At 35.7% G+C, this 24,482-nt stretch overlaps 1 protein-coding gene across 1 annotated transcript in view; it reads left to right on the forward strand.

The window, feature by feature from the left end:
• Positions 1-743: 743 nt before the first annotated feature.
• Positions 744-24,482, forward strand: part of SHPRH (SNF2 histone linker PHD RING helicase) — a 54,717-nt gene continuing 30,978 nt past the window's right edge. The window contains exons 1-14 of the mRNA XM_087970397.1: positions 744-1,028; positions 3,368-4,031; positions 6,006-6,135; positions 6,940-7,155; positions 7,873-7,951; positions 8,096-8,246; positions 10,093-10,198; positions 11,761-12,017; positions 13,095-13,766; positions 15,322-15,573; positions 19,082-19,160; positions 19,547-19,710; positions 19,796-20,052; positions 23,068-23,189. Of these exons, the coding sequence (XP_087826523.1) occupies positions 3,393-4,031; positions 6,006-6,135; positions 6,940-7,155; positions 7,873-7,951; positions 8,096-8,246; positions 10,093-10,198; positions 11,761-12,017; positions 13,095-13,766; positions 15,322-15,573; positions 19,082-19,160; positions 19,547-19,710; positions 19,796-20,052; positions 23,068-23,189 (3,124 nt within the window). The 5' untranslated portion in view covers positions 744-1,028; positions 3,368-3,392. The remainder of the gene's footprint in view (positions 1,029-3,367; positions 4,032-6,005; positions 6,136-6,939; positions 7,156-7,872; positions 7,952-8,095; positions 8,247-10,092; positions 10,199-11,760; positions 12,018-13,094; positions 13,767-15,321; positions 15,574-19,081; positions 19,161-19,546; positions 19,711-19,795; positions 20,053-23,067; positions 23,190-24,482) is intronic.

Here is a 24,482-nt window from a genome sequence, read left to right on the forward strand (position 1 = left end):
CCATTCATTCACTAAACTCGCACTTGCCTATATATGCTATCTCATAAGATTTTTGTAAGGATAAAAAGTGGGTATGTGTAGTTTGGGTTTGCACGGGAAGAATTGGCAGGATAGGAATAATGCACGAATGTAAATACAAAGACCATTTTCAGACGAGCCACGAATGATGAAGTTAACGTTTCTCTCTAGTCGTGTTTTTTTAATCTTAAACATTTAAGATATCGGTACTTCAACTCCCAGAATTGTCCAGCCAACAATTAAACACATTACCAACATCCAACACCTTTAAGTTACTGAGGTTGAAAAACAATGTTCTTGTTTATGCCCGTGCGCTGTTTTTTTTTTTTTTTGCAACGGCTTGGAATTAATTTCTCACGATGCTTGTCTAATTTGTCCTCCTGGATTTTTCCACATCCTCCCATTCAAGTTATTAAACATACTTCTGGCTTTCTCGAGATCGGCCAAACCTGCAGCTATTTTAGTACATTTCAGCCCGTAAAAAAGGCACAGTCGCACACGGAACAAGCGGCTTCTTCCCGGAGATGCCTCCGCCTTTTAGCTCGTGGGGAAACGAACCGGCGTTAACGTGCAAACCTTCTACCGCAGCACCAACCGAGAGGAGCCGCTGCTACAGCAGCTAAGCCCTCCCCAGTCCCCACCCACCCCCATTCCCCCTTTCCAGTCCTCCCAGAAATTAAAGCGACATTATCCCGGACGGACTCTCTCTCGCGCGCGCACCAAACAGGACGCTATGGCGTCACTTCTCCGGCGCCCGCGCGCCAGCTGGCGAGGGCGGGGCCTGCCTGGGCCCTTGCTGCTTGTCGGTTGGCCTCTACCTGCTGGCTTTGGTTTCGCGTGGGGAGGGGGGGTGGGAGAAAGGGGCGTTCGTTGGTACGCCTCCTCCTCCTCCTCCTGCTGCGGTGGCCCGTTCGGAGGCGGTTGGTGGATTACGGCGAGCTCAGGCGCGGTTTCCTGAAGGGACATCCAAAGCGGAGCGCGCCTTTCGCGCAAGCTACTTGAACCGTCAGGTACGTTGGGCCGAGGAGCATCTCTCGGCGGGCTTCGTTTCGCTCTTCCACCCTCCAGCAGCGGCCCCGAAGCATTGTATTTCCATCCCCCATGCCCCGCCGCCGTCCTCTGTTGTCTTCGCATCTCCCGGCGGTCCTTCCCTGCCCGCCTGCCTCAGGGTCTGCGGAAAGGGGAGATAACCTCCGTTTGTGTACACCTGGCATTCGTGCAGGGAAAGGACAGCCGCCTCTGTTTTCGCGGGGCCCTGTGAAGTTGACTTGAGATAAGCGGGTTGGATTCTCGCCCGTCCCTCTGGATGTGATGCAAACATCTACTTATAATCGGAACTTAAAACAGAGCTCGTTACTTGAAGAACTTTTTTTTTTAATTCGCTTGATCTTACCTTGTGATCAATTTTTTTTTAATTTTTTTTATTTATTTGATTTGTCAATCGCTTACAAGATAACAGGTATAAGTATAAACATAATTATGAATACATGAAATGGATATGAATAAGAAAAATAAAAGAAACAATAGGACAGGGATGGTAGGCATGTTATGCACGCCCCCTATAGACCTCTTAGGAAAGGGGTGAGGTCAATAGTAGACAGTCTAAGGTTAAAGTTTTTGGGGTTTGGGGAAGAAACCACAGAGTCAGGTAGAGAATTCCAGACATTGACCACTCTGTTGCTGAAGTCGTATTTCCTGCAATCAAGTTTGGTGCGGTTTACCTTGAGTTTGTATCTATTGTGTGTTCTTGTATTGTTATGATTGAAGCTGAAGTATTCATTGACTTCAATTTAATTGTGGGCTTGTGATAAACAAGCAAGTGTTTTTTGTTACTACAGTTGCACAAGGGCGTGGGGCAAAGCAGCAGACTTCAAGGAAAGGTAGCTAGATGCGGAGCCGAGGATTGCAGCAGGCAGATTCATCTTAATTTGAACTTGGAAGTTATGAAAATAAAGGCCAAAGGTGCAGTGGCTGGAATTTTACAACATTACAGAAGTTGCCTCATCAGCGTCATCCAGGTCGTGGATGTCCTGAAGGTGCTTTTTCAAGAGGCAACTGGACTTTCTGGCTTTTCTTTGAAGACCTTTCACTTCTCATCCAAGAAGCTTCTTCAGCTCTGTCTGGATGGTGGGGAATGGAAGGATTTATACTCCTTACAGACAGCTGGACATTTGCATTCTTTTAGTGAAAAAATAATGCATCCTGTTGCTTTCACTAAAAGAATGCAAATTCCTATTGAAGAAGCTTCTTTGATGAGAAGCGAAACGTCTTCAAGGAAAAGCCAGAAAGTCCAGTTGCCTCTTGAAAAAGCACCTTTGCCTCTTCAGCCTAAGAAAAGACAAAACAGAATGAAGGACTTTCAAGATTGCGGATGCAAAGCAGACATGGTAGCCAGTTGTTTGAGGCTATATTGCGGTTTCTCAACAGCATGCCTTAAAAAAAAGTGGAGCAAGTGACTGGTTGTCTAATGAGTGGTATCCAATTGAACCTATAAATAAATAAGATTACAATTTTCAAAGACAGATTGAAATTTGGAGTGAAAATATGACAAAAAGTTTTAAAAGTTAGCAAGGATTGGAGGCTCTAGCAATACACATTTATATATTCCGTAATTGTTCCCTCATCTTTAGGAAAAAACTTTTTAATTTTATAAATGATATTACACAAATGACTAAGAAAATATAAGAATTGGAACACTAAGAAACTACCATTCTGTGATCCCTTAAACATGGCTCCTTAAACATTTAGTCTCAAAAAATATCAAATGATAATTATGTCTGAAAGTGACAAAATTTAGTGTTTTTTGATCCAGTAAAGGCAAAGACAGAAAAATTGTCTAGATTTTGGTATTATTTTAAATTCTTGGCTATATTTTCTTACTACTTCAAATACGGACACACACACACACACACAAAATTAATGATCATATTGCTAGAATTGGTTATGGAGTTAAGATTTTGGCTGGAAAACATAAATTCCAATAAGCACATGTAATCCATCCAAAAGATTTTTAATGTATTGCCTTTGAGAATCTACTTCCATGTTTTCTGAAGCAGTTACCTAGAGACCATAAAATATATTCATTCTGATGTACTTCTGAAAGTAAGGTAACAAAGTAAGACCTACTTTGAACACCAATTTTTCTGAATTCTCTGAAAAGACTAGCTTTTTCACAGATGGGAAGTTCTGATGCTGAACCCCAAAATGAACAAGACTGGAGGGGGCCAAGGTTTATTGCTAGAAGGTATATCTAAAATAAATCTTTGGCCAATGTTCCAGATTCTTATTAAATCAAAATATAATGCTCCATTCAAGAACCTAAGTTCACTGGTATTTATCTGTGTTACAGCGTTCAGCAATAGTGAAATATCAAAATGAGTCGCCGTCGGAAGCATGCTCCTCCCATGAGGATGAATGAAGAGAAAAAGAAGCAACTCTGCTGGAATATGCATGATGACCAGAAAAATGACATGATAGATGTAGATGTCATGGATGAAGACCATCCTGTTGCTGGTACAAGTTCATCTTCTGCTGTGCATATTGTGATAAATGATGATAGTGAGGATGAAGATTTGACTCACAGAGAAAAGAACCCCAAATCCCCAAATTTCTCAACAGTTGTAGATGAAACAGAAGATTCTTGTCATCCATTGCCATCTATAGCCATACAGCTAAATATTTTGATACTTCCTTATCAGCCTGATCCTCCCTGGAAAACCTTGCTTGGAGAATTTACACTTCAGCTTCTTCCTGAACAACATTTAAGTGACAATATTCAGAAAAAAGGGCTGACTTTGATGACAGCTGAATTTAGTGATCATCTGCATCTTCTTGTCCATGCAAATGATATTATAAAGGTGGACAAAGGGGAAGAATCATTACAGAGTACTTATGAACTAGATATTTTAGTTGAATCATCTTTAAATAATAAAATTATGGAAAATTTAATGTGGCTGCAGAAGAAAAAAATAATTATACTGCATCAAAGATCTGGAGATACTCGTTCTGTAAAGGTAGTCAATTTATATAATTAATAGAACATATCTACTGCTGAATATACTTGAAATTAACAATATGTAGAAAAGTGCCTGAATAGAATATTGTAACTAATGTCTTTTATCTGTACATGGAAAATATGACAGCATCAAAGACAGGAATTTTTCCTTCAATTCAGTTTATTCTATATGCAAAATAGATTTTACTAGATTTTATTTTTTTTCAGGGCTTATTAACTAGCATCTCTGAATAAAATGTTAATTATGCTACCTAAAGTAATGAAAAGTTTTGCCCCAGCATATCTTAAGAGAGTATAGTTTTCATATGTTTTAATTTTTCTGTTGGGATGTGCAAATAAAACTTCCCTGAGAAAGTTTAAAGCTGCTGTTCAGATAGTTCTGTAACTTATTATCCAGACTATAACTTGCCTATTTCTTTAAACCTGAGGAATTATTTACCTGTAAATTGGATTTTAACTGGAATCTTTACTAAATAAATTAAATAATGTGTGTTTGTGTGTATAGCATGAAATAACCAAAGGTAAATCACAAATATAAACTAATTAAAAAGGAAATGCTTTTGATATAGCTATATTGTTATAAACAATTCTTTTACCAAATCATTAACATTTTTAATTTAGCAAATTTTATTATGGGGGTATTTTTTTTAAAAAAGTTATAAACTGAACAAACCAAATTTTATCCATAAATCAATTATTGGCTCTTCTAATGTTTTCTGTAATTTCAGTTTAACTCCCTCAATCCCACTACTTCATTTCACTGATTCTGTGAAACAGCTTGTTTATTTTTTCTGCTCTGCTGGTTTAAATAGCACCTATAGAGTTTATTATGTCATGGAAAAGGAAATGCAAGTAATTGATTATATTATTAATTACATTATGGTTCAGTGTTTTATGAATACATACCAATAACTGTTTGGTTATTTAGTTATGAATCTCCTTCACTAAATGTATTTATTTAGCCTTTAGTTATCTTCATCCAGGATTCTCAAGACCAGGGCTGTCAAACTCCTGGCCTGTGGGCCAGATGCGTCATGTGGGCTATGCCCATGCCCGGATTAGTGAAGGGGGAAAAAGTCCCAATACATCACGTGACGTCGCTGTGATGCCGCAAGTTTGACACCCCTGCTCAAGATCATTTTCCTTGTTAATAGAATGTGCCCAGCTTTCTTTTCCCTTGTAGCTAATAATTGGAGTATAGTTCCTTGCGAATCACAAATAGTAGTTATGATTTCAATTTTTAAGAAAATATTAAAATATAACTAATAAATGAGAATATTTGTAGCTCAGGGTTGACATGATGGGTCCTTGGTGTTGCTTGTTTTCTTGCAGATGTTTCATTACCCAAACTATGTAACATCAGCAGTGCTAGTAAGGAGTGCAGTTTGCTCTCGGCTTTATATTCTGCTTGCCTACCAATTTTGGTGGGAGTGGTCTTAGAGATTCTTTGCTTAGTTCAAGAAACTGCCAAAGAAGCCAACAGCAAACAGCCCAAAGAATCTGTAAGTCTACCCCCACCAACACTGACAGGTAAGCCACTAGAATATAACCCAACAGCAAACTGCACTCCTTAGTAGCATTGTTGATGTTACCTAGTTTGGGTAATGAAACTTCTGCAAGAAAACAAATCAGCTCAGAGAGCACCAAGAACCCCTCATATCATTATAACTTGATCTGTTAAATTATTTTCACTATTTTTAATGAACCGTTGTCTAACCTGATATCCCTTTCATTATGAAATATGTTAGTCCTCATATTCCAACCAGTCTTGATTAATTGTTTTAAGAATTGGTTCTGTATATTTGAGGAAAATTAGATTGGGAAAGGCAGCTTTAATATTCTCACTATGCTTTCATTTGTTGTTATTTTTATTCTTCTTTGCTTATTTCCTAGTTACATTAAATTACTTTTCCACATTTTATTGTATACACTATAGTTTGTCTAAACTTTTCTGTCAACATTTAATTCACAGGTTGGAATATATCTTCTTGAACTTGGCATAAGTAAGTTAGAATTCCTTAGTGATGGTGGGGGAAGAATAAGAAAGGCCAATCAACTCCTTCAGAAACTGATGGAAAAATTTTATCACTTTGTAATTCCAGGTAATCATATTTTTCAGACCAGATTCTTAAAAATGTGTTTATGAATGACATCACTTAATTGTGAATTCTGGCATAATCTGTGCCATAGTTTGCCAGTTTTCTCTATGTTATGTTAGGTTTTGGCCATTTACTTCATTTTAAGAATGGCAGCCTTTGGTCAATTCTTCAATATAAATTTAGCATAGGTTGGTTGCTAGAAAGATGCTTGCCTTTCTGCCCCCAAAATCAGTACGCAAACAAAGATTCTCTAATTTAAGCCTATTCACTTTATTGTACACTTTTTAAAAACAAGTACAAGTTCAATATATTAACTTTCTCAGTGGACAGCAGAAGAGCAAGAATCTGGTCTGCACCTTCTGCCCACCAAAAAGCCATATTACCACTTTTCCAACTCCCCCCCCCCCCCATCTCATTAACATTTCAGTCAAGATGCTGCCAAATGCATTCCCAGACACACTTAGTTCTCTTGACTTAGTTTTAGGATTTGTGGGGAAAACAGGTAAAATTTTAGGTCATATTTATAGAGAAATATTGAAAATTCAATATTCAAATGGGTTCACAAACTGAAACGCCACCATATATTTCTTGTAGCCAATTCACAACATTATTGTTTCATCAGACATTTGTGTATAGATTTGTATTTTAGGTGTTGTTTTCTTATCCCTCTTTGAAAGCTTGGAAGCATTGTTGCACTAAATTATTATGTTTTTAATACTCAGATACTTTTTTTCAACTTTTTATTTCTTATGTACTTTAAAAGTATTTATAATGTTACTAATAGTCAATAGCATTGCACATTTTTAGACATTCTGGAAGAAGATGAGGAATCTGATAGAGATATAGAACGGCAAAATATTGAAGAGCTGTATGACTATGTGAGGCATGTACACCAAAAAGAGTTACATTTTTTAAAGGAAAATGTACAACATTCTGCATTGATTCCTGTTCTCAGGCCATATCAAAGTGAGGCTGTAAATTGGATGCTGCAACGTGAAAATTTTAGAAATATACCTACCAATGGTAAGTATCTCAAAATAGTAACATGAGTACATATATATTGAACATGTTAATAGTAGAATACATGATCATGTACTATGAGGAGCTTGCTAGGTCCTTCTTTTGGCTAATGTTGCTTAACATCTTTAAAATCTATAGAACTATTAGGAAATACAGTGGTCAGTTTGCATAGTACATCAGCAGAAAGGTCAACGTATAAACTGTTGTGTATCAGATAAGCAGTCCTTAAACATTGCAGCAATAGTGACATTCTAATCTATAATTTGTTTCTTAAAAAAATGACCCTCCCTCCCCCTCATTAAACCCTCTATTTAAGAATAGCCACTCAGAGAGATCCCAAATAGTTTCAGAAACAGACATTGTAAGAAGAGATTGCATGGAATGCTTTTATATTGTGGGGAGGGACTGCAGTTAGTCAGCACAAAGTTGCAAGCTGCGGTAATGTGACGTGTGTAACATCCAATGGTGAATCACTTGATCACAGCTGGAACTGACGTCAGTATGGTTTCACTTTACAACATTTTGCTTAGCCATTGAGTTGCTGGTCCAATTTTAGTCAGTAATTGATGACTACCTGTATTTTTATATCAAGTACTAATTTAGTTAAAATGGTTCCATATAATGAGGTTCCATATAAGTTCTTCCTCAGAACTTCAATTTGTACTTTAAGGAGATGTGAAATTCAATGAATCTTATTGTCTTGTTCTTTTCTTTCATCAGATAATGCTCTCCACTACTTATGGAGAGAATTTATTACTCTAGATGGGTTGAAGCTGTACTATAATCCTTTTACTGGCTGGTAAGAATGGATTGATTTAATATTATGTTCAAAAGCAGAATGTTGAAACAATTGAGTGTAGCTGATAATGTATTCAGAATTCTAAATATTTAATTCAATAGGTCGGTTGAATTCATAACAAAAATCCATTTTTTTTGTTTTCAGTGTAATCCGTGATCGACCTGTTGCTGGGCCTCGGTGGCCTGGAGGAATATTAGCAGATGAGATGGGCCTTGGAAAAACAGTAGAAGTCTTGGCTCTTATTTTGTCACACACTCGTAAGGATGTCAGACAGGATGCTCTGATGTTACCAGAGGTGAGAAATCTGCATTGTGGGTGGATAAAAACTATTCCAATAATCAAATCCTACCCAGTTCATTGCTTGCAATTGGAACTTATGTTTGGAATATGTAAGCAATTATTTCTCCTAAATCTGTTGCCTTTGAAGTTTATAAAACAATTTTCTGTGACCCTTTTATTTTTCTTTTATAATTTGTGTCAAGAGAAAAGATTCAGTTGTGAATGTAATATGCTAGAAAAACTGGAATGAAGTAGAAAATCATATCACAACATAATTCTACAGGATTAATAACAATCAATCTTCATTCTTAAACATTATTTTCCCCCTTCCCAATCCATAATTTAACATTGTTTTCCATTTCCAATTCATCTATCCTCTTAAGAGCACCACATAGTCTGCTTGCATGTTCATTTCTTTTTAGTCTACTTCAAACATTGATACTTTACTACCCACTGAGCTTTTCACTGTCTACCACAGTGTTTGGTCATCTTTTCTGTTTTTTGTTCCTGGAACACCATACAATGTGACACACTGGCCCAGGCATTTAAAACATTCTGCAGTATCTCAAAATTCTGGTGATTTAAAAATTGCTTTGTTTATGGGCTTTAGCATTTATTCTGGAGTTTGTCAGTTCCTGAATTAGAAACATATTTGTTCATAAATTCAGCAGGCATAATTGTTTATAACATTATTTACATAATGGAATCCAAATATGGTTTTCATTCTCTATTATGCATTCTCTACTCTGTTTTGTGACCTGTTCGTTAAGCAGTTAATGAACCATATAAATATCCATCTGGTTGTTTCAGGATCACATTCCAGTCTAAGTCTTGAATGCTAAAAGTATTAATTTAATTGATTAATTACTAGTAATTATTACTAGTAATAATTTAATAGGACATTTTGGGGATGGTTTCATTGGTAGCATATTGGAAACCTCACTTTTCTGTATAACAAGTGAGAGAAGGCATACTAGTTTTATGAAGAAATTTGTTCAAAATCAGTCTGCTCTATTTCATTATGCTATTACATAACTTTGGTGCAGCTATATTGTAATAATTTGTCTGATTCTTTTTATATTGAAAATATAAAGCAATAATAATATTTCTTTAGCCTTGGAGAAAACCTAATCCCAACTAAAACTTTTTAAATTATTGTGTTAAAAAATCATGTTAACTAGAATATGATAATCCTATTATAAAAATTTTCCTGTGTTCTTGTATTATTCACAACACAGTTCAGTTAGAAAGTGTTGCAAAATGGTTATCAATCTGCAGAATTTGAAGCTTGCTAATTTGACCAATTTATAGATATAACTTTACCAATAGCCATTGGCTATGAAGAGAAGAGAAAGGATGTGTTCCTGGAAAATACAGGGCAGAACTTTTTGTATGGGATAACTTTTTATATGTATATAGTATTTGCCATGTAACTCTCTTCTAGAGTGTCCGTGGTGTATCTTATACATGCATAAAATGACCGACAACCTTTTTCACATAAGCACAGTATGCTTTTTCACAGGCTTCTTATTTATGGTTCAGTTGAAACAGAATCTCTTGAATAAACAAGGCCCACCTGTATATTTAAATTGGTGAAAAGATTAATATTTCTAAGTATTGCTTTAAGCAATAATGCTTAATTTTTACAATTTCCTTTTCCAGTCTTAACTCTACAGTGTTAATAAATTGTTATTGATCGACATTGAATTTTTATAACAATGTTTAAGTTTTCACCTAAATTCTTACACGCTTTGATAAAACTAGTGGACCAGTAATTAAATGTACATTTTATTTTTGCCATGCCTAGCATTTGTTAATTATTAGGTAGACTGTGATATAATGATGTTAAAATTATATTTCAGGGGTTTTTAGTAAACTTCTTTGTTCCACCACAACCTGCTGAAGGAAGTAAAAATAAAAACATAATGAAAATGCAATTTAAATTGAAGGAAAAAGTCCAGTATCCAAGTAAGTATTTTTCAGCAGGTACCATTTGCATAACCAGCAGTAAAAAAAAAATGGCTCTCTAGAGAAAAAAAAGTTAATGCTGAAGTTTCTTCATAGTAGGTACGTACATACGTACATACATACATATATACATACTATATAGAGTTCAATTCAAGGTGTTGATTTTCAACTTTAAAACTCTACATGATCTGGGGCCAGGTTATTTGACAGGTCAATTTTTCCCCAGTTACATCTACCTGACCAACCAGAGCAGGTAGGCAGGGTATGTTACTGGTCTCTTCTCTTAAGGAGATCTGTCAAATGGGACCAGAAAGAAGGGTCTTCTTTATGAAGGCTTCCTCCCTGTGGAACATCATTCCTGTGGAAATAAGATTGGCTCCCATCTTGATACGCTTTTGGAAGGTCCTGAAAATATGGTTTTGCCAGTGGGCCACGGAATCCCAGGAGCCCATCAAATGGCTGATTTGATTGTTGTGGCCAGGATGTGGAGGGTTGTTGGGTTTTGTATTTGGGCTTTATTTCTGTAAGGCACCTGGAATAATCAGAAATGAGTTGGGCTGCCATATGTGTTTTCTTAATAAATAATAAATATTCACTTTTTTTTTACTTATTTAAGATACTGATAATGCTGTCTCTCACAGTATGTTTGAAATAAACACAATTGTAAAAGTTTTAGTATTCATAATTATTAAAAACTAGAACTATCAAATTCCTAATAAAATGATGTTTTATTTCCCCCAAGCAGTTATTTACTTATAAATCAATAAAACATGCATTTTCTCAGATTTCTTATAGCTCTATGGGAAAAAAAACCTGACAAATATGTTTAATGTGAAATTACTTTCTATTATTTAAATTAATGAACTTTCAAGGCAGTACTCACTGCTTGAATTTTTGACAGCTCTTATTTTTTCCAGTCTTTCCTTTTAGAAGATTTTCCTAATACATAGGTGGTTCTTTGTAAGCCCTTGTATGTGATTCATTTACAACCACATGCAGAGGAATTCAACTCTAAAATCAGTAACAATCTCAAATAATGAGAGTCAATTTGGGATTTCTCAGTAAAAGAGAAACACATTATCAGAAGCATATGTTATAATATATATTGATATACCAGTTAAAGTTTGGGTGAGAAAACCTGTTCAAAGGTCCTAAAGTTGCATAAGTAAATTATGTTAACTGTTGTATATTGTTGGAAAACCCGTGGCTTCACATCAGATTAAATACTTAGTTTATCCTGAAGAATTTTCCGCCCAAAGATTTTTTTCCCTCTTACACAGAAACTAAGGCACATAGCAAGTTGTGTAGTGTTCTGTTATTAAGTATGTAATGCTTTCTATATAACTTGGCTACATGTGATAATTGAAGAGTTATGATTGGAGAATAAAAGCACTGTAGGTTAGCAAGAAATTAAGAATTTAAAGTGTTTAGCAGAAAATACTACCTCTGCCAACTAGTAACAAAAAATTAAGCCAGAGCTTATAAATGTTACAATAAAATCTTAAAATTTCTTTGCAATCTCTCTTCACAGTTTTGATCAAAAATATTCATTCTTTATATAGGTTTGCGAGTAATGCTTTTAACAGCTATAAAAGAAATGAAAGTGAAGAAGGGAGCATCCATTGTTGCAATTTTTAAGTATGTCCAGTCCATATATAAATACGATGTTCAGAGGAACCGTCGGATTCTTAAAAGAACTCTGGAAAAATTAATTGCAGAGAAGGTAGTGGAGCAAGTCAAAGGCCATGGTCTTGCTGGCTCTTTCAAGTTGGGCAGAAACTACAAGGAACAGTTGTTTTGTAACAGATCCAAAAAACAGGTGAGCTTGAAGAAAAAGAATAATTTAGGATTATTTAAATACATGTCCATTGCTATAATGAAGCTTTTTGGGGGGACAAGAAATAAAAGATAGGCTACCAGATCCATTGAATAGGAATTGCAAAATTCCTATGGAACAGGTCATTTATTTAAAATTAACCTTACACATAGTTGTATCATCATATCATTTTAAAATACAGTGCAAAGATTTATACAAAAGATCTTTGTACGAACAATTGTATGTATGAAGCCTTCTACTAGTGCAGAAACCCAGTCTTCCATGTAAGTATTCAAGATGTTCTTGCAGATATAAGGCAAAGGATTACATGATGAATGTTTATGAGTGGGCCGCTTTGATATGTCTTTGACTTGTATGTTCAATTTAAGAACTTAACACTTAAAAAGAAAATCTTTTTAGAAACTCTTTTGTGGACTTCCCATTCCCATTCATGATTTTTTTAAAATAGTAATGAAGTTTGTACTAAAGTATGTTCTTAATTGTCCCTAATCTTTAAGTACTTTGACAGAATTGTGCACAATTTTGGCAAAACAGAGTATAGATCTTAGTTATTATAAGTTAATATTACAAAGTAAAAGATTATATATCAAATATAATATGAGTAGGTTTTTTAATGAATCATAAGAGAATTGCACTGTACTTTTAATTAACAAGAATATTGAAATGTGGGAGGAAAGGAACTTGTACATCAACACTGCTTTTATGCTTTTATGCTTGTATGCTTTTAAAAAATCAGTTTGGAGATTGCCAAGCATACTCAGTACAGTGAAATATATATTCTAAACAGATATCCCCACTTGGTATTGTATAAAGGTTAAGAGATAGTGGCTCACACATGTAATGCAAGCCCTCTTCAGATGTGCCTTTCAGGTGTGTTGAGGGCTTCCAGAATTTCTTTCTGGTGAGAATTACATGAATTATAGTCAGAACACATCTAGAGGGTTCAGGTTGAGGAATACAGCATGCAGAGTTGATGTTTCCAGCTCTTTCTTTCTCTAACTTCAGAGAATTAGCAATTAGTATGATGAGAATTAAGTTTAGATTCTTTTATATTTACAGAAAAAGCAAACTTCAAATAGATCTCAGAAGAAAAATTTGCCAGACCGTAACACTGAAATCATAAAATTGAATGATAAGGATGCATGTTCTACAAATGCTCTAAAGTTACCTCAGGTGACAGATATTACAGCAGAAGATCATGATTACTGTGCAACAAATAAAGATACTAGTGAATCAAACCTAGATTCTAAGCGTTGTAAAACTAAACATTCTCAGTGTAGATCAGCTGATAACATGCTTAGATCCAAAGATGAGATATGCTGTAGTGTTGCTGTTCCTAAAAATATGGATGAAACAGAAGAGGTGCAGGATGCCTTAGAAGAACAGTCTTCAGTCTGTCAAGAACACACAAGCATCTTTAAACACCACCCTGGTTCTGTGTTTCCATTCAACACTTCTGATTATCGCTTTGAATGCATCTGCGGTGAGCTTGGCTTGGTTGACTACAAAGCTCGGGTACAGTGCCTGAACTGTCACCTGTGGCAACATGCTGAATGTGTGAATTATAAAGAAGAAAATCTTAAGATCAAGCCCTTTTACTGCCCCCACTGCCTTGTAGCTATGAAACCAGTTCCTACAGGAGCAACTCTCATCATTTCTCCAAGTTCAATCTGCCACCAGTGGGTTGATGAAATTAATAGGCATGTGAGATCATCATCCCTTCGTGTGCTGGTAAGAAGCATTCTTTATAAAAACAGTAGTACAGTAAGAGTTTGAAGAATGTGATGGATCTCTGAACAGCAAGGAGAAGGAAATATATTTTCTTGTGGGTATTATTTTGTATAGCACAGGTGGAAATACATGCCTTTATAGAGGCTGGTGGAAAATACAAGGTTTTTCCATTTATCTGTACCTGCATGATAGCAATAGTAATAGCACTTAGACTTATATACTGCTTTATAGTACTTTACAGCCCTCTCTAAGCAGTTTCCAGAGTCAGCATAATGCCCCCAACAATTTGGGTCCTCATTTTACCTACCTCGGAAGGATGGAAGGCTGAGTCAACCTTGAGCCTGGTGAGATTCGATCTGCCAAATTTCAGGCAGCTGGCTGTAGCAGAAGTAGCTTGCAGTATTGCACTCTAACCACTGTGCCACCAAGGCTCATTATTGCTATCATTTACAAAAACAGTTTGAAGTTCATTGTAACCTGGATAAAATATTTTTGTTCAATTTGTTGCTAGCAAACTTCAGAAATTACAGTAGAAAATCAGCCATGAATTGATGTATTTCTGTATTAAAGGGATTAAGTCTAATTGTGTACTTCCTCATGTGCATGCAGACAACTCAAGACAACTTTGAAATGCTATGTGAGTGTTTCAATGGATACTATTCCTCTAAGCTCAAAGAGATGTATTTTTCTCACCAGCACATTTTATCACATGCTCCTTTTGCAAAAGTACTTCGGCCATGTTTTATTTCAGTCTACTAAACTATTAAACTGTCACCATAACTTTACTTTTTTTATTTTAATTTTCCTTGGGCATCTAATAAATCATTATAGTTTATCATTTTCCTTTAATCTATTTGGGTGTATCATGGCCTCCATGGTTGACAACCAATGTGGTATTTTCATATAATATTTCTTCTTAATTTTTCTCCATGTTTGTAATAATGAATCTCTTATTAAATGCCTATTAAAATAGACATGTGTTTTACCCTTTTTCTCCCACAAATATGCGCGACAACCTTCCTGGAGCTCATGATCTTCTATTGTTGGTATTCTTTTATCTCTTGATTTGACCCAGTCCTTGACCCAATTTAATATTGCTGCTTGGTAATATAATTCCCATTCTGGTAGCCCAAAACCACCTCTGCTTTTACTATCCTGCATCAATTTTAGTTTAATGCGTGGTTTCTTACCCAGCCAGACGAATTTCATTGTTATATTGTTTAGTTCATTGAAAAATGGTTTTCCTAATTTATCAGGATCATCTGGAAAAAAAACATCAGTTTTGGTAAGATACTCATTTCCAACACTGCAACTCTGCCTAATATTGATAATTAGAGTGGAAAAAAAATAAAATACTTGGGAGTATGGTTATTTGCTAGGTGCTCATCAATAAAAGAAGATTACCAAATTAACCAAACAAATTAGGAGAGAACTTTACTTTTTTTAATGAGCAAGGAAATGCTTAACTTTACGATGGACAACCACTTTTTACTATGTGAACTCTCTAACTGGCAACATTTGCTTTGTCTTGTATTTTTGGGCAAAATCCATACAGGTTTATCAAGGAGTGAAGAAACATGGCTTTTTGCAACCTCACATCTTAGCAGAGCAGGATGTAGTGATCACTACATATGATGTCCTCCGGTGTGAGCTGAATTATGTCGACATTCCACATAGCAATAGTGAAGATGGGCGCCGTTTCAGAAACCAGAAACGTTATATGGCCATTCCTAGTCCCTTGGTAGCTGTGGAGTGGTGGAGAATTTGCCTAGATGAGGCACAGATGGTAGAATGCACCACGGCAAAGGTGAGGCAATCCCTTGGGAATTTCTGCTACTGTTTAACCATTGGAGATGTAAATGTGCCCTTGAACTTTATCCTTCAGAAGTGAGTAAATTACGAGTTTCCCCTAAAGGTATTTGCTTCTAAATATTTTCCCTGATGGAGGTTTGATAGGATATGAAGCATATCCATTTTTAAAATAATAACTTTACATAATGTATTCTGACAGTTTAAAGAAGTAGGTCATGATGTCTGTTACATAGCTTCATGGCTTAAAGCAAGAGATTGATTTAATGCTATCTCAAGAGGCACAAGATATGCCCTTTGGGTTTAGAAGATGTAAAACTGTTAGCATTGACTTTGAAAATGCCCATTTTAGCAGCTGGTAGAAGATATTGCTAAAAAATTATTTTAAAAAATTTCTATTACATTTTACAATGTCCACTCCTAAGTAATTCAGGGAACCTTATAGAAATATAAACATTTATTATTTATTAAATTTATGGGGTGGCACATTGGCTCAGCAGTTAAGATGCTGAGCTTGTCAGTTGGAAAACCATCAGCCCAGGTTTGAGATCCGAGCACCACACAATGGGGTTAATTCCCATCCTTGCTCCAGCTCTGTCAACATAGCAGTTCAAAAGCATGCAAATGTGAGTAGATAAATAGTTATTACTTTGGTGGGAAGATAACCACTCAGTAATATCATACTGGCCACATGAACATGGAAATGTATTTGGACAGTGCTGGCTCAATGACCTTGAAATGGAGATTAGCACCGCCCCCTATAGTTGGCAATGACTAGCAGAGTAAAATCCGCAGGGACTACCTTTTTTAAAAATTAAGTTTATATGCTGCCCATCTCACTATCAAAGCAACTCTGGACTTTAAACTTTAAAACCACAGCTGCATAAAAAGCCTCTGAAACTGTTTAGATCCTCATTCAGTTGGGATAAATTTAGATCATGTATGGCAGATGGATAGGTGTTAAAAAGGCAAAGCAGGGGAACAATTCGGTAAAGATGGAATTTATAGGAAATATGATCAGAATAAGGCAGGTTTGCTGTAAGAGAAGGAGCTCAGTTGTAATGGTCTAGAACAATGATTAGCCAACCTTGGAATTTGGGGACCTGAGGGCACATTATACCATGGAACCAGGAAATCCCAGTTAAAATCCATTCTCAACCATGAATATTAATGGGAGACTTTGGGCCAGCCACGTTTTCAGCATAATTATGTAACTTGTGTTGAGAAATGTGGAGAAGTTTGTGTATGTGCCATGTATGCTATTTGAGTACCTGAAAGACGGATGGGATAGAATTCTTATCGATGAATCTTAAAAAAGACTTCTGTGATGTATTTATCAATACATAAGAATATATATATATATATAATTTGTTTTCTTAAGTTTTCGTGGTTACTTGTATGGTATTCAGCTTTGTTCGGGTATTTTCCCACGTCATTATAGTTGTGCTTTTAAAGTTGTAGCAACGTTTCGGCAGAATCTCATCTGCCATCATCAGGCTTCTGTATTGTGTTCGTCTGTGAGTCAGACTTTCACAGCCGTTTCAGTTTTAAATTTGGGGCTAGCCTACTGCTGTGCCAGAATGGTTTTTTCTTCATCCTGATTGGTTGGGAGTCTTGGTCTGTGTTTATTGGTCTTGGAATTTTCTGTGTTCCGCTTGATTGGTGTTTCAAGACAAAATCAAGACAAAAAAAGCCACAAAACAGACAGAAGATATTTGAAACATTGAAACGTTGCTACAACTTTAAGAGCACAACTATAATGATGTGGGAAAATACCCGAACAAAGCTGAATACCATACATGTAAGTACCCGCGAAAACTTAAGAATATATATACATATATACATATATATATATACATATATATACATACATATATACATACATATATATACATACATATATATACATACATTATATACACACACACACACACACACACACACACACTTAAGCTTCAGTTATGAGCACAGTTTTTGTTCATCTATTTATACACAAACAATCATATAAAGCTTATGAATAAATAAAACATTAAAAAAGAAATTGTTAAAATTCTGCCACCATTAAGAAGCTATCCTGAATAAAATTGTTTTTCATAAGCTTGTGAAATCAAGTAACATGGTGATCTGGTACAATGATCAGTGTTAAAGTGTTCTGTAGTATTGGGGCTACAACAGAGAAAACCTGTCCCACACTATGAGAGAAGTCAGGGTCTCGAGTAGGCCCTCTCTAGTTGTCTTGGCAGGATGGGGAGAATTAATTTTCAGAAGACAGTTTCTAATATAGCCTGAAATTATGTTATAAATGTTTAGAGCACTTTGAATTGGCTCTGAAAGATTGCTGAAAACCAATTGAGAAATTGGTAGTTGACTAAGAAATAAGTGTTAAATTAGCAAGTTTTACTTACCAGCAGCCTGACAGCTGCATTCTGAGCAAGGTGTGCTTTCTAGATCAATCCCATATCCAAAATTCTTCCCCCAAGCAATCATAGTTTCTTTAACTTGTTCTTCTTCTAGTTTAATTTCTAATAAATATCCATACAATTTTTTAATCACCTTTTCATCAGTACCTGTCAAAATCTTATCTAAATCAGTCAGTTTATCATAGAAACCTTCTGTTTTAGAATCTTTATCATACCTTGAATGTATTTGCGCATATGAAAACCAATTCATCTTTATACCTTGTTCCTCTAGTTTTTGTATAGATTTAAGTTCACCCTTTTCATTCAATATCTCACCGTATCTAACTGTTTGCTCCTTTTTGTATATTATAGGATAAGAAAATGCTTCAATAGTCGATAGCCAGACTGGAATTTTCAAAAACATTGTCTTTTAATCTTCTCCCAGTTTAACCACAGAGACTCCCGTATATAATGTAAATGTAAAGATTGATCTAGAGAAATGGCAAAAATTGTGGTCTCAAAATTATAAAATGACAATGTCAACAGCATATAAAGAAAATTTGTGTAAGATGTTTTACAGGTGGCATTTCCCCCCGACAAGAATAGCAAGAATGTTCAAAAATAAATCTGAAAAATGTTGGAAATGTCATCAGATACCTGGCTCATATTACCATATGTGGTGGACTTGTGCGGATGCTAAAAAATACTGGACTAAAATCCACACGTGGTTGGAAAAAATGACAAAAAAACATATAGATTTGAAACCAGAGATATTTTTATTGGGAATTTTACCTGAAATATATAGTAAAGATTTGAAATACCTGATTGTAAATGTATTAACAGAGGCTAGGATTGTATTTGCTAAAAACTGGAAAAATGAGAAAATACCATCACAGGAGCAAGGTGTGCTTTCCAGAGAGCTATATGATGATCGTATGTCTCAATTTTGTCAGCTTCCTACTCTTAATATTGCATCAGTCTAAACTGCACAAGGACTCCACTAGATATTGCCTTGATCTTACAGTGCTGTTTGCTGCCTAGCTCTTGGATTTAATATTGCTGCTACATGTCATGATCCTGTCTTATCTTTTCTATCATCTCGTATAGGCTGCAGAAATGGCACTCCGTTTGAGTGGAATCAATCGTTGGTGTGTGAGTGGTACACCGGTACAGCGAGGACTCGAAGGTGAATGATCATCATAACATTGTCTTTTAAGTTGTTATCAGTAATCAATGATTTATACTTTAAAAATCAACATTACTAGATTAATTGCTGGTGGATTATGTAGACTATAAAATGATGGGCTACTCATTTTAATTTTTCAAAAAAGTCTAGTCTCAGTAACTATACCATCAATCCTTCATCCTCAAAAGAAAACAATCTTAAACAGGTTTAACTTTTCAGATGATGAGCTAAAGTAGAATATATATATTCTCTCTCTCTCTCCCCCTCCCTTCCTCTCCCCCCATCTCTATATATAACATTTTAAATACGTTTTGAAAGATCATTTTAAATACATTTTGAAAGATTGCCCCCTGCATTCGGTAAACTTTACTTTGTCTTTGCAACAGATTTGTATGGATTAATACTTTTCCTTGGTGCTGATCCTTACTGGGTCAAATATTGGTGGGATCAGCTTCTATATCGACCATACTGCAGGAAAAATACACAGCCTCTGTACAATTTTGTAGCCAAGATAATGTGGAGGTCAGCAAAGAAGGACGTGATTGATCAAGTAAACATTTCAGTTCTAATAACATGTTTTTAGACATCATTTTGTACCTGAACTTTAGTTGTTTATTATTTTTTCATTTTGTTAGATTCAGATTCCTCCTCAGACAGAAGATACACATTGGCTTCATTTTTCTCCTGTGGAGAGGCATTTTTATCATCGCCAACATGAGGTGTGCTGCCAGGATGCGTTGGTAAAACTCAGGAAGATTTTGGATTGGTCTCTCAAACTTAGTAGCTTGGATAGGAGGACAGTGACTTCCATTTTGTACCCTTTGCTGCGTCTGAGACAGGCCTGTTGTCACCCACAAGCTGTTCGTGGAGAATTCTTGCCTCTACAGAAAAGGTTAATTTTACTTCTCAAAATGGATTTAGATTCTTATTATTAATGTGGAATGTTCAGTCCCTGAAGCTCTATTTACATTATAGTGCTCAAAAGTACTTACTGATATTAATAAAAGATGGGTTTTTATTCTATCTTCACACTGTAGGTGAATTATTATTACCAGTAGCTGCCAGTAGTCTTAACATTACATATGGCTTTATAACAGCAAGCCAGTACAGTTCTTCTTTTCTGATAGTATTCAAAACAAAGATAATCACTTCATAAAAACTACATATGGCCAATATGGCTTGTTTTGAAATTCTATTCAGGACACTAGATTTCTGCCCTTTGTTTTCTTATTATATAAGGTTCCCGAATTACATAAAAAATAAATTATCCTTTTCTGATAAATAATGTGGTTGCTAAGAGTCTACACTGACATGATGGCATGTAATAAATTTTTAATAATATACTGAGACATCTGTATGAATAAAGAAATAGAAAAATACCTAAATTAAAATAGATTTAGTCAATTATCCAACCTTGATTCCTTATATATTTTCCTTGGTATATATGTATCCTTGATATTATTGCTACTATTTAGAGTTACCAGTTTCTGAGACAACATTTTATAGTCCAGTGAAGTCCTTTTAATGTTATACTTCCAGTGTCTAAACACAAGTTAATGCTATGTTAAACAATCATTTGAGTTTCTTTATGACCAAAGCTTAGTTGAGATAGGCTGGCTAGATGCTTTTGTCCTTCTCTTTTTCTTTTTTTTCTTTTTCCCTGTACTTTTTACTCCTCTGGTTTTTTTTAATTTATCTTGTATTAGATTTTTACTATTGTAATAAAATTCTTGATAAAAATTACATATTAAAAAATAAGCTATCCAATCAATATTTTACAACATTTACAACAGCAAAGCATCAGGCGAGCAACTAATAGTGGCATGTAAACATTCCCACCTTGTCACCACTAGTACTGACTTCTCTGGGAAGTTCAAACAAAATATTTTTTTGAAATCACAGTCTTTAGAATTCCACAGAACTTTACTTGACAAAGGCTGCTTTAGACAACAGTATTTTTGAAAGTCACACCTGCTTTCTGTGTAGTTTAAACAGATCAAACATATATTGGATATGAAATTTATTTGCTTTGTAAGGTAATTTATTCACATGTAAATAATCCAAATAATTTAGTTAGAAAATGTCTAAAACTGATTACTTCCTTCAAAGCTAATTATTTACAATGAAATCAACAGTGTTCAAGAAATACTAACTTCAATGTGTCCACCATGAATGAAATTCAGTTAAAATTTAGATTATGGCCAGTGACTGAGAAATAATTGCAGTGAATAATTTTCTGTCTATTTCTGTTTTCTCCTTTTTCTTCTCTTGAGGAAGAAGTAGCAAATTATTTGTAATTTGCAATTCATTCCCTCACTGTACTAGAAATATTATACAAACCTGTATTTGGAGGCTACTATTTCTACTAAATTTTACCATAATGGTTGTTTAAACCATTGTAATTTCAGGAAATGTATAGATGGGACCTAATCAGTGGTGGGATTCAGCCGGTTCATGCAAACCAGTTGTTAAATTACTCCCCCCACCCAGCTGTGCTGCAGTGGAAAAACTAGCATTGAAGTGACCAGTGCAAGGGAAGGAGAAGGCCACATTCCCTCTTTCTTCTCCCCGCTCCTCCTTCCCTCCTGCCGGCTGCTCCGTTGTCTGTTTCTCTATTGCAGCACAGCACCCAGAATGCACTTTGAGAGCGGGGTGGCGGGTGTCATTTAACAACTGGCTCGTCCAGGGTCAGGTTGGGCCACGCCTCCCATGACAGCTAACCTGACTCTGGGTGAAAAGGTTGTTAAATTATTTGAATCCCACCACTGGGTCTAGTGACTTTAATCTTAGATTATATATAGTCCTTGGTTATTGATTACTCATTTAATGACTATTTGAAGTTGATGGTGATGAATGAGTGCTTAATGACCGCTCCTTGAAGTTCTAACCATCCCAGCACCCCCACAGGCAGGTGGTCATGATCCAGGTGCATGGCAACTGGCTCACATTTACAATTGTTGTAGTATCCTACGGTCATATGATTGCCATTGGTTATTTCCCTGTCAGCTTCCCACAAGCAAAGTTAATGGAGGAGTTGGCAGGGAAAGCCACAAGTCACTCTTGTAGTGTGCCCACCCTCACCCGTGTGGCACTGCAGCGCCCTTTCCCATGTTACCTTACACAAATGCCTCAGCATCACTTCCCATGCCTGCCCACATTTGCGTGATGCTGCAGCGCCCCTTTGCATTTTGCTTACACTTGTCTCCTCCCCCACCTGCACAGAGTGCCACAGAGTGCCTTTGTTATTTTGGCATCTTAATAGTTAGGATCATATGGCTTTTCCTGCTTTTGCTTTGTTGCAGCACCCTGAATTATTTTATCTATTCATTGTTGTTGGTCAGTCTTCTTTTTCTTTACTTTCCCTTTTACTGCTCTGGGTGTCAAGGGACATTCAATGCTGTTGCACTTCTGGTGGCCTCAACCATTGTTAAATGATGATGTTGTAGTGTTGATTAATCACTTTTACTTAAGTGATTAAGTAAGGCAATAATTGTCTTGAATCAAACAATGCATATGATTTAGCCCTATGTATATAGTGGCATTTTTAAACTACCTAACTTACTATATGTTTTAGATAGGTTTTAGACTAGGTTTTTAATTATTATTTTAATTATTTAAATTTTTAAATTAAAATAATGTAGTGTGATTGTGATGTGGTGTTTGGGACACTGTGCTGGAGTAGGTTTCAAATTTCATTGTATTTGTAGAATGCAATGACAATAAAGGTATTCTATTTCTATTTCTATTCTATTAAGTTAGTTACATTCTCTGTCCACACTTGTGCTCTCTCCCATATAGTGCAAATTGTAAAGCCCATGGCCAAGAGTATTGTCCATTCTTTGTTCCGCAATAATTTGGATAGTTATTACAATTGTGTGTATAATTCATGTTTGGGTCTTTGTTCCAGCACAATGACAATGGAAGAACTTTTAACATCTCTGCAGAAAAAATGTCGGATAGAATGTGAAGAAGCTCATCGCCAATTGGTGTGTGCTCTTAACGGCCTAGCTGGTATTCATATTATTAAAGGTAAAAAGGGAAAAAGAAAAACCCTGGAAATAGTATGAGATGATTCTTTGACTTGTAAATATATTATGTTCTTTTTATCTTAATTTGTTACAGGTGGTCCTCAACTTACAAATAAAAAAGGGACCAGAAAATGTGTTGTTAGGCAGTATGGTTATTAAATGAGGCATCATGTAACTGCACTTGATTTCACAACATTTTTTGCCACAGTCATTACATGAATCACCATGATCTTTTAAGCGAGACATCCCATGACTGTGACTTGTAACCTTCCCTGCTGTTTCCCCATTGACTTTGCTTGTCAGAAGCCAGCTCAGAAAGTCACAAATGGTGGTTAAATGACCGCAGGATACTGCAAATGTTGTAACTACACTACAGTTGCCAAGTATCTGAATCATGATCACATGACTGCAAGGATAATGTGACTGTCATAAGTGTGAGGGCCAGTTGTAAGTCACATTTTTTCAGTGCTGTCATAATTTTGAACAATTGCTAAACAAATGGTTGTTAAGTGAGGACTACCTGCATATTAGTTAAGTTAAGCTATTTGGTTTTCACTACATTCACAAGCAAAAAGTAGCTGTCATCTGAATATAGTTGCCTAATGAGACTAGCAATGAATATGTGGAAAGGTACTGTTTTGGTTTTCAGAAACAAAACTACCGTAAGTAGAATTTAAATAATGCAGTGTGTAAATTGAAGCATCTCAGACGTTTGTATTATGTTGCTAACATATTTAGATTGATTGGTAGATTAATTGATTGATTGTGGTCATCAAACTGGTATTGACTCTTAGTGACCACATAAATAAATTTCTTCAGGATAATCTCCCCAGCCTGGCCCTTCAGGACTTCCAATAATATACTCGTTACTGTTGTAACTGAGAAAATCCACATTGCTGCTGGTTCTCTTTCCTTTCCTTCCACATTTGCTAGCATTACGATTATCTCCAGAGAGCTGTGTTTTTGCAATATGTGTCCAAATTTGACCCTGGACATTTGTGCCTGGAGTGAAATGTTGTGGATTGATATATTTTGATGTTTTCCATTTATTCCCTTGGTATTTATTCCCTCTGGTATTCTTAGGAATCTTCTCCAACATCAAAATTCAAAGTATTGCTTTTTTGAAGTCCAAACTGCACTTTCACAGAGTGTTACAAGAAAAAACAATGCCTGCACATTCTGATCTTTGTATGTATAGGTGCATCGTGGCATTTGAATATCTTTTCCAGGGCCTTCATGGCTGCTCTAGGAAGGGCTGATCTGCAGGGTATTTCTTGATTGCTATTGATGGATG

The sequence above is a fragment of the Notechis scutatus genome, chromosome 1 (assembly GCF_049901735.1).
Source record: "Notechis scutatus isolate UNSWTSFEM ecotype Mainland chromosome 1, rNotScu1.2, whole genome shotgun sequence".
Taxonomy (NCBI): Eukaryota; Metazoa; Chordata; class Lepidosauria; order Squamata; family Elapidae; genus Notechis; species Notechis scutatus.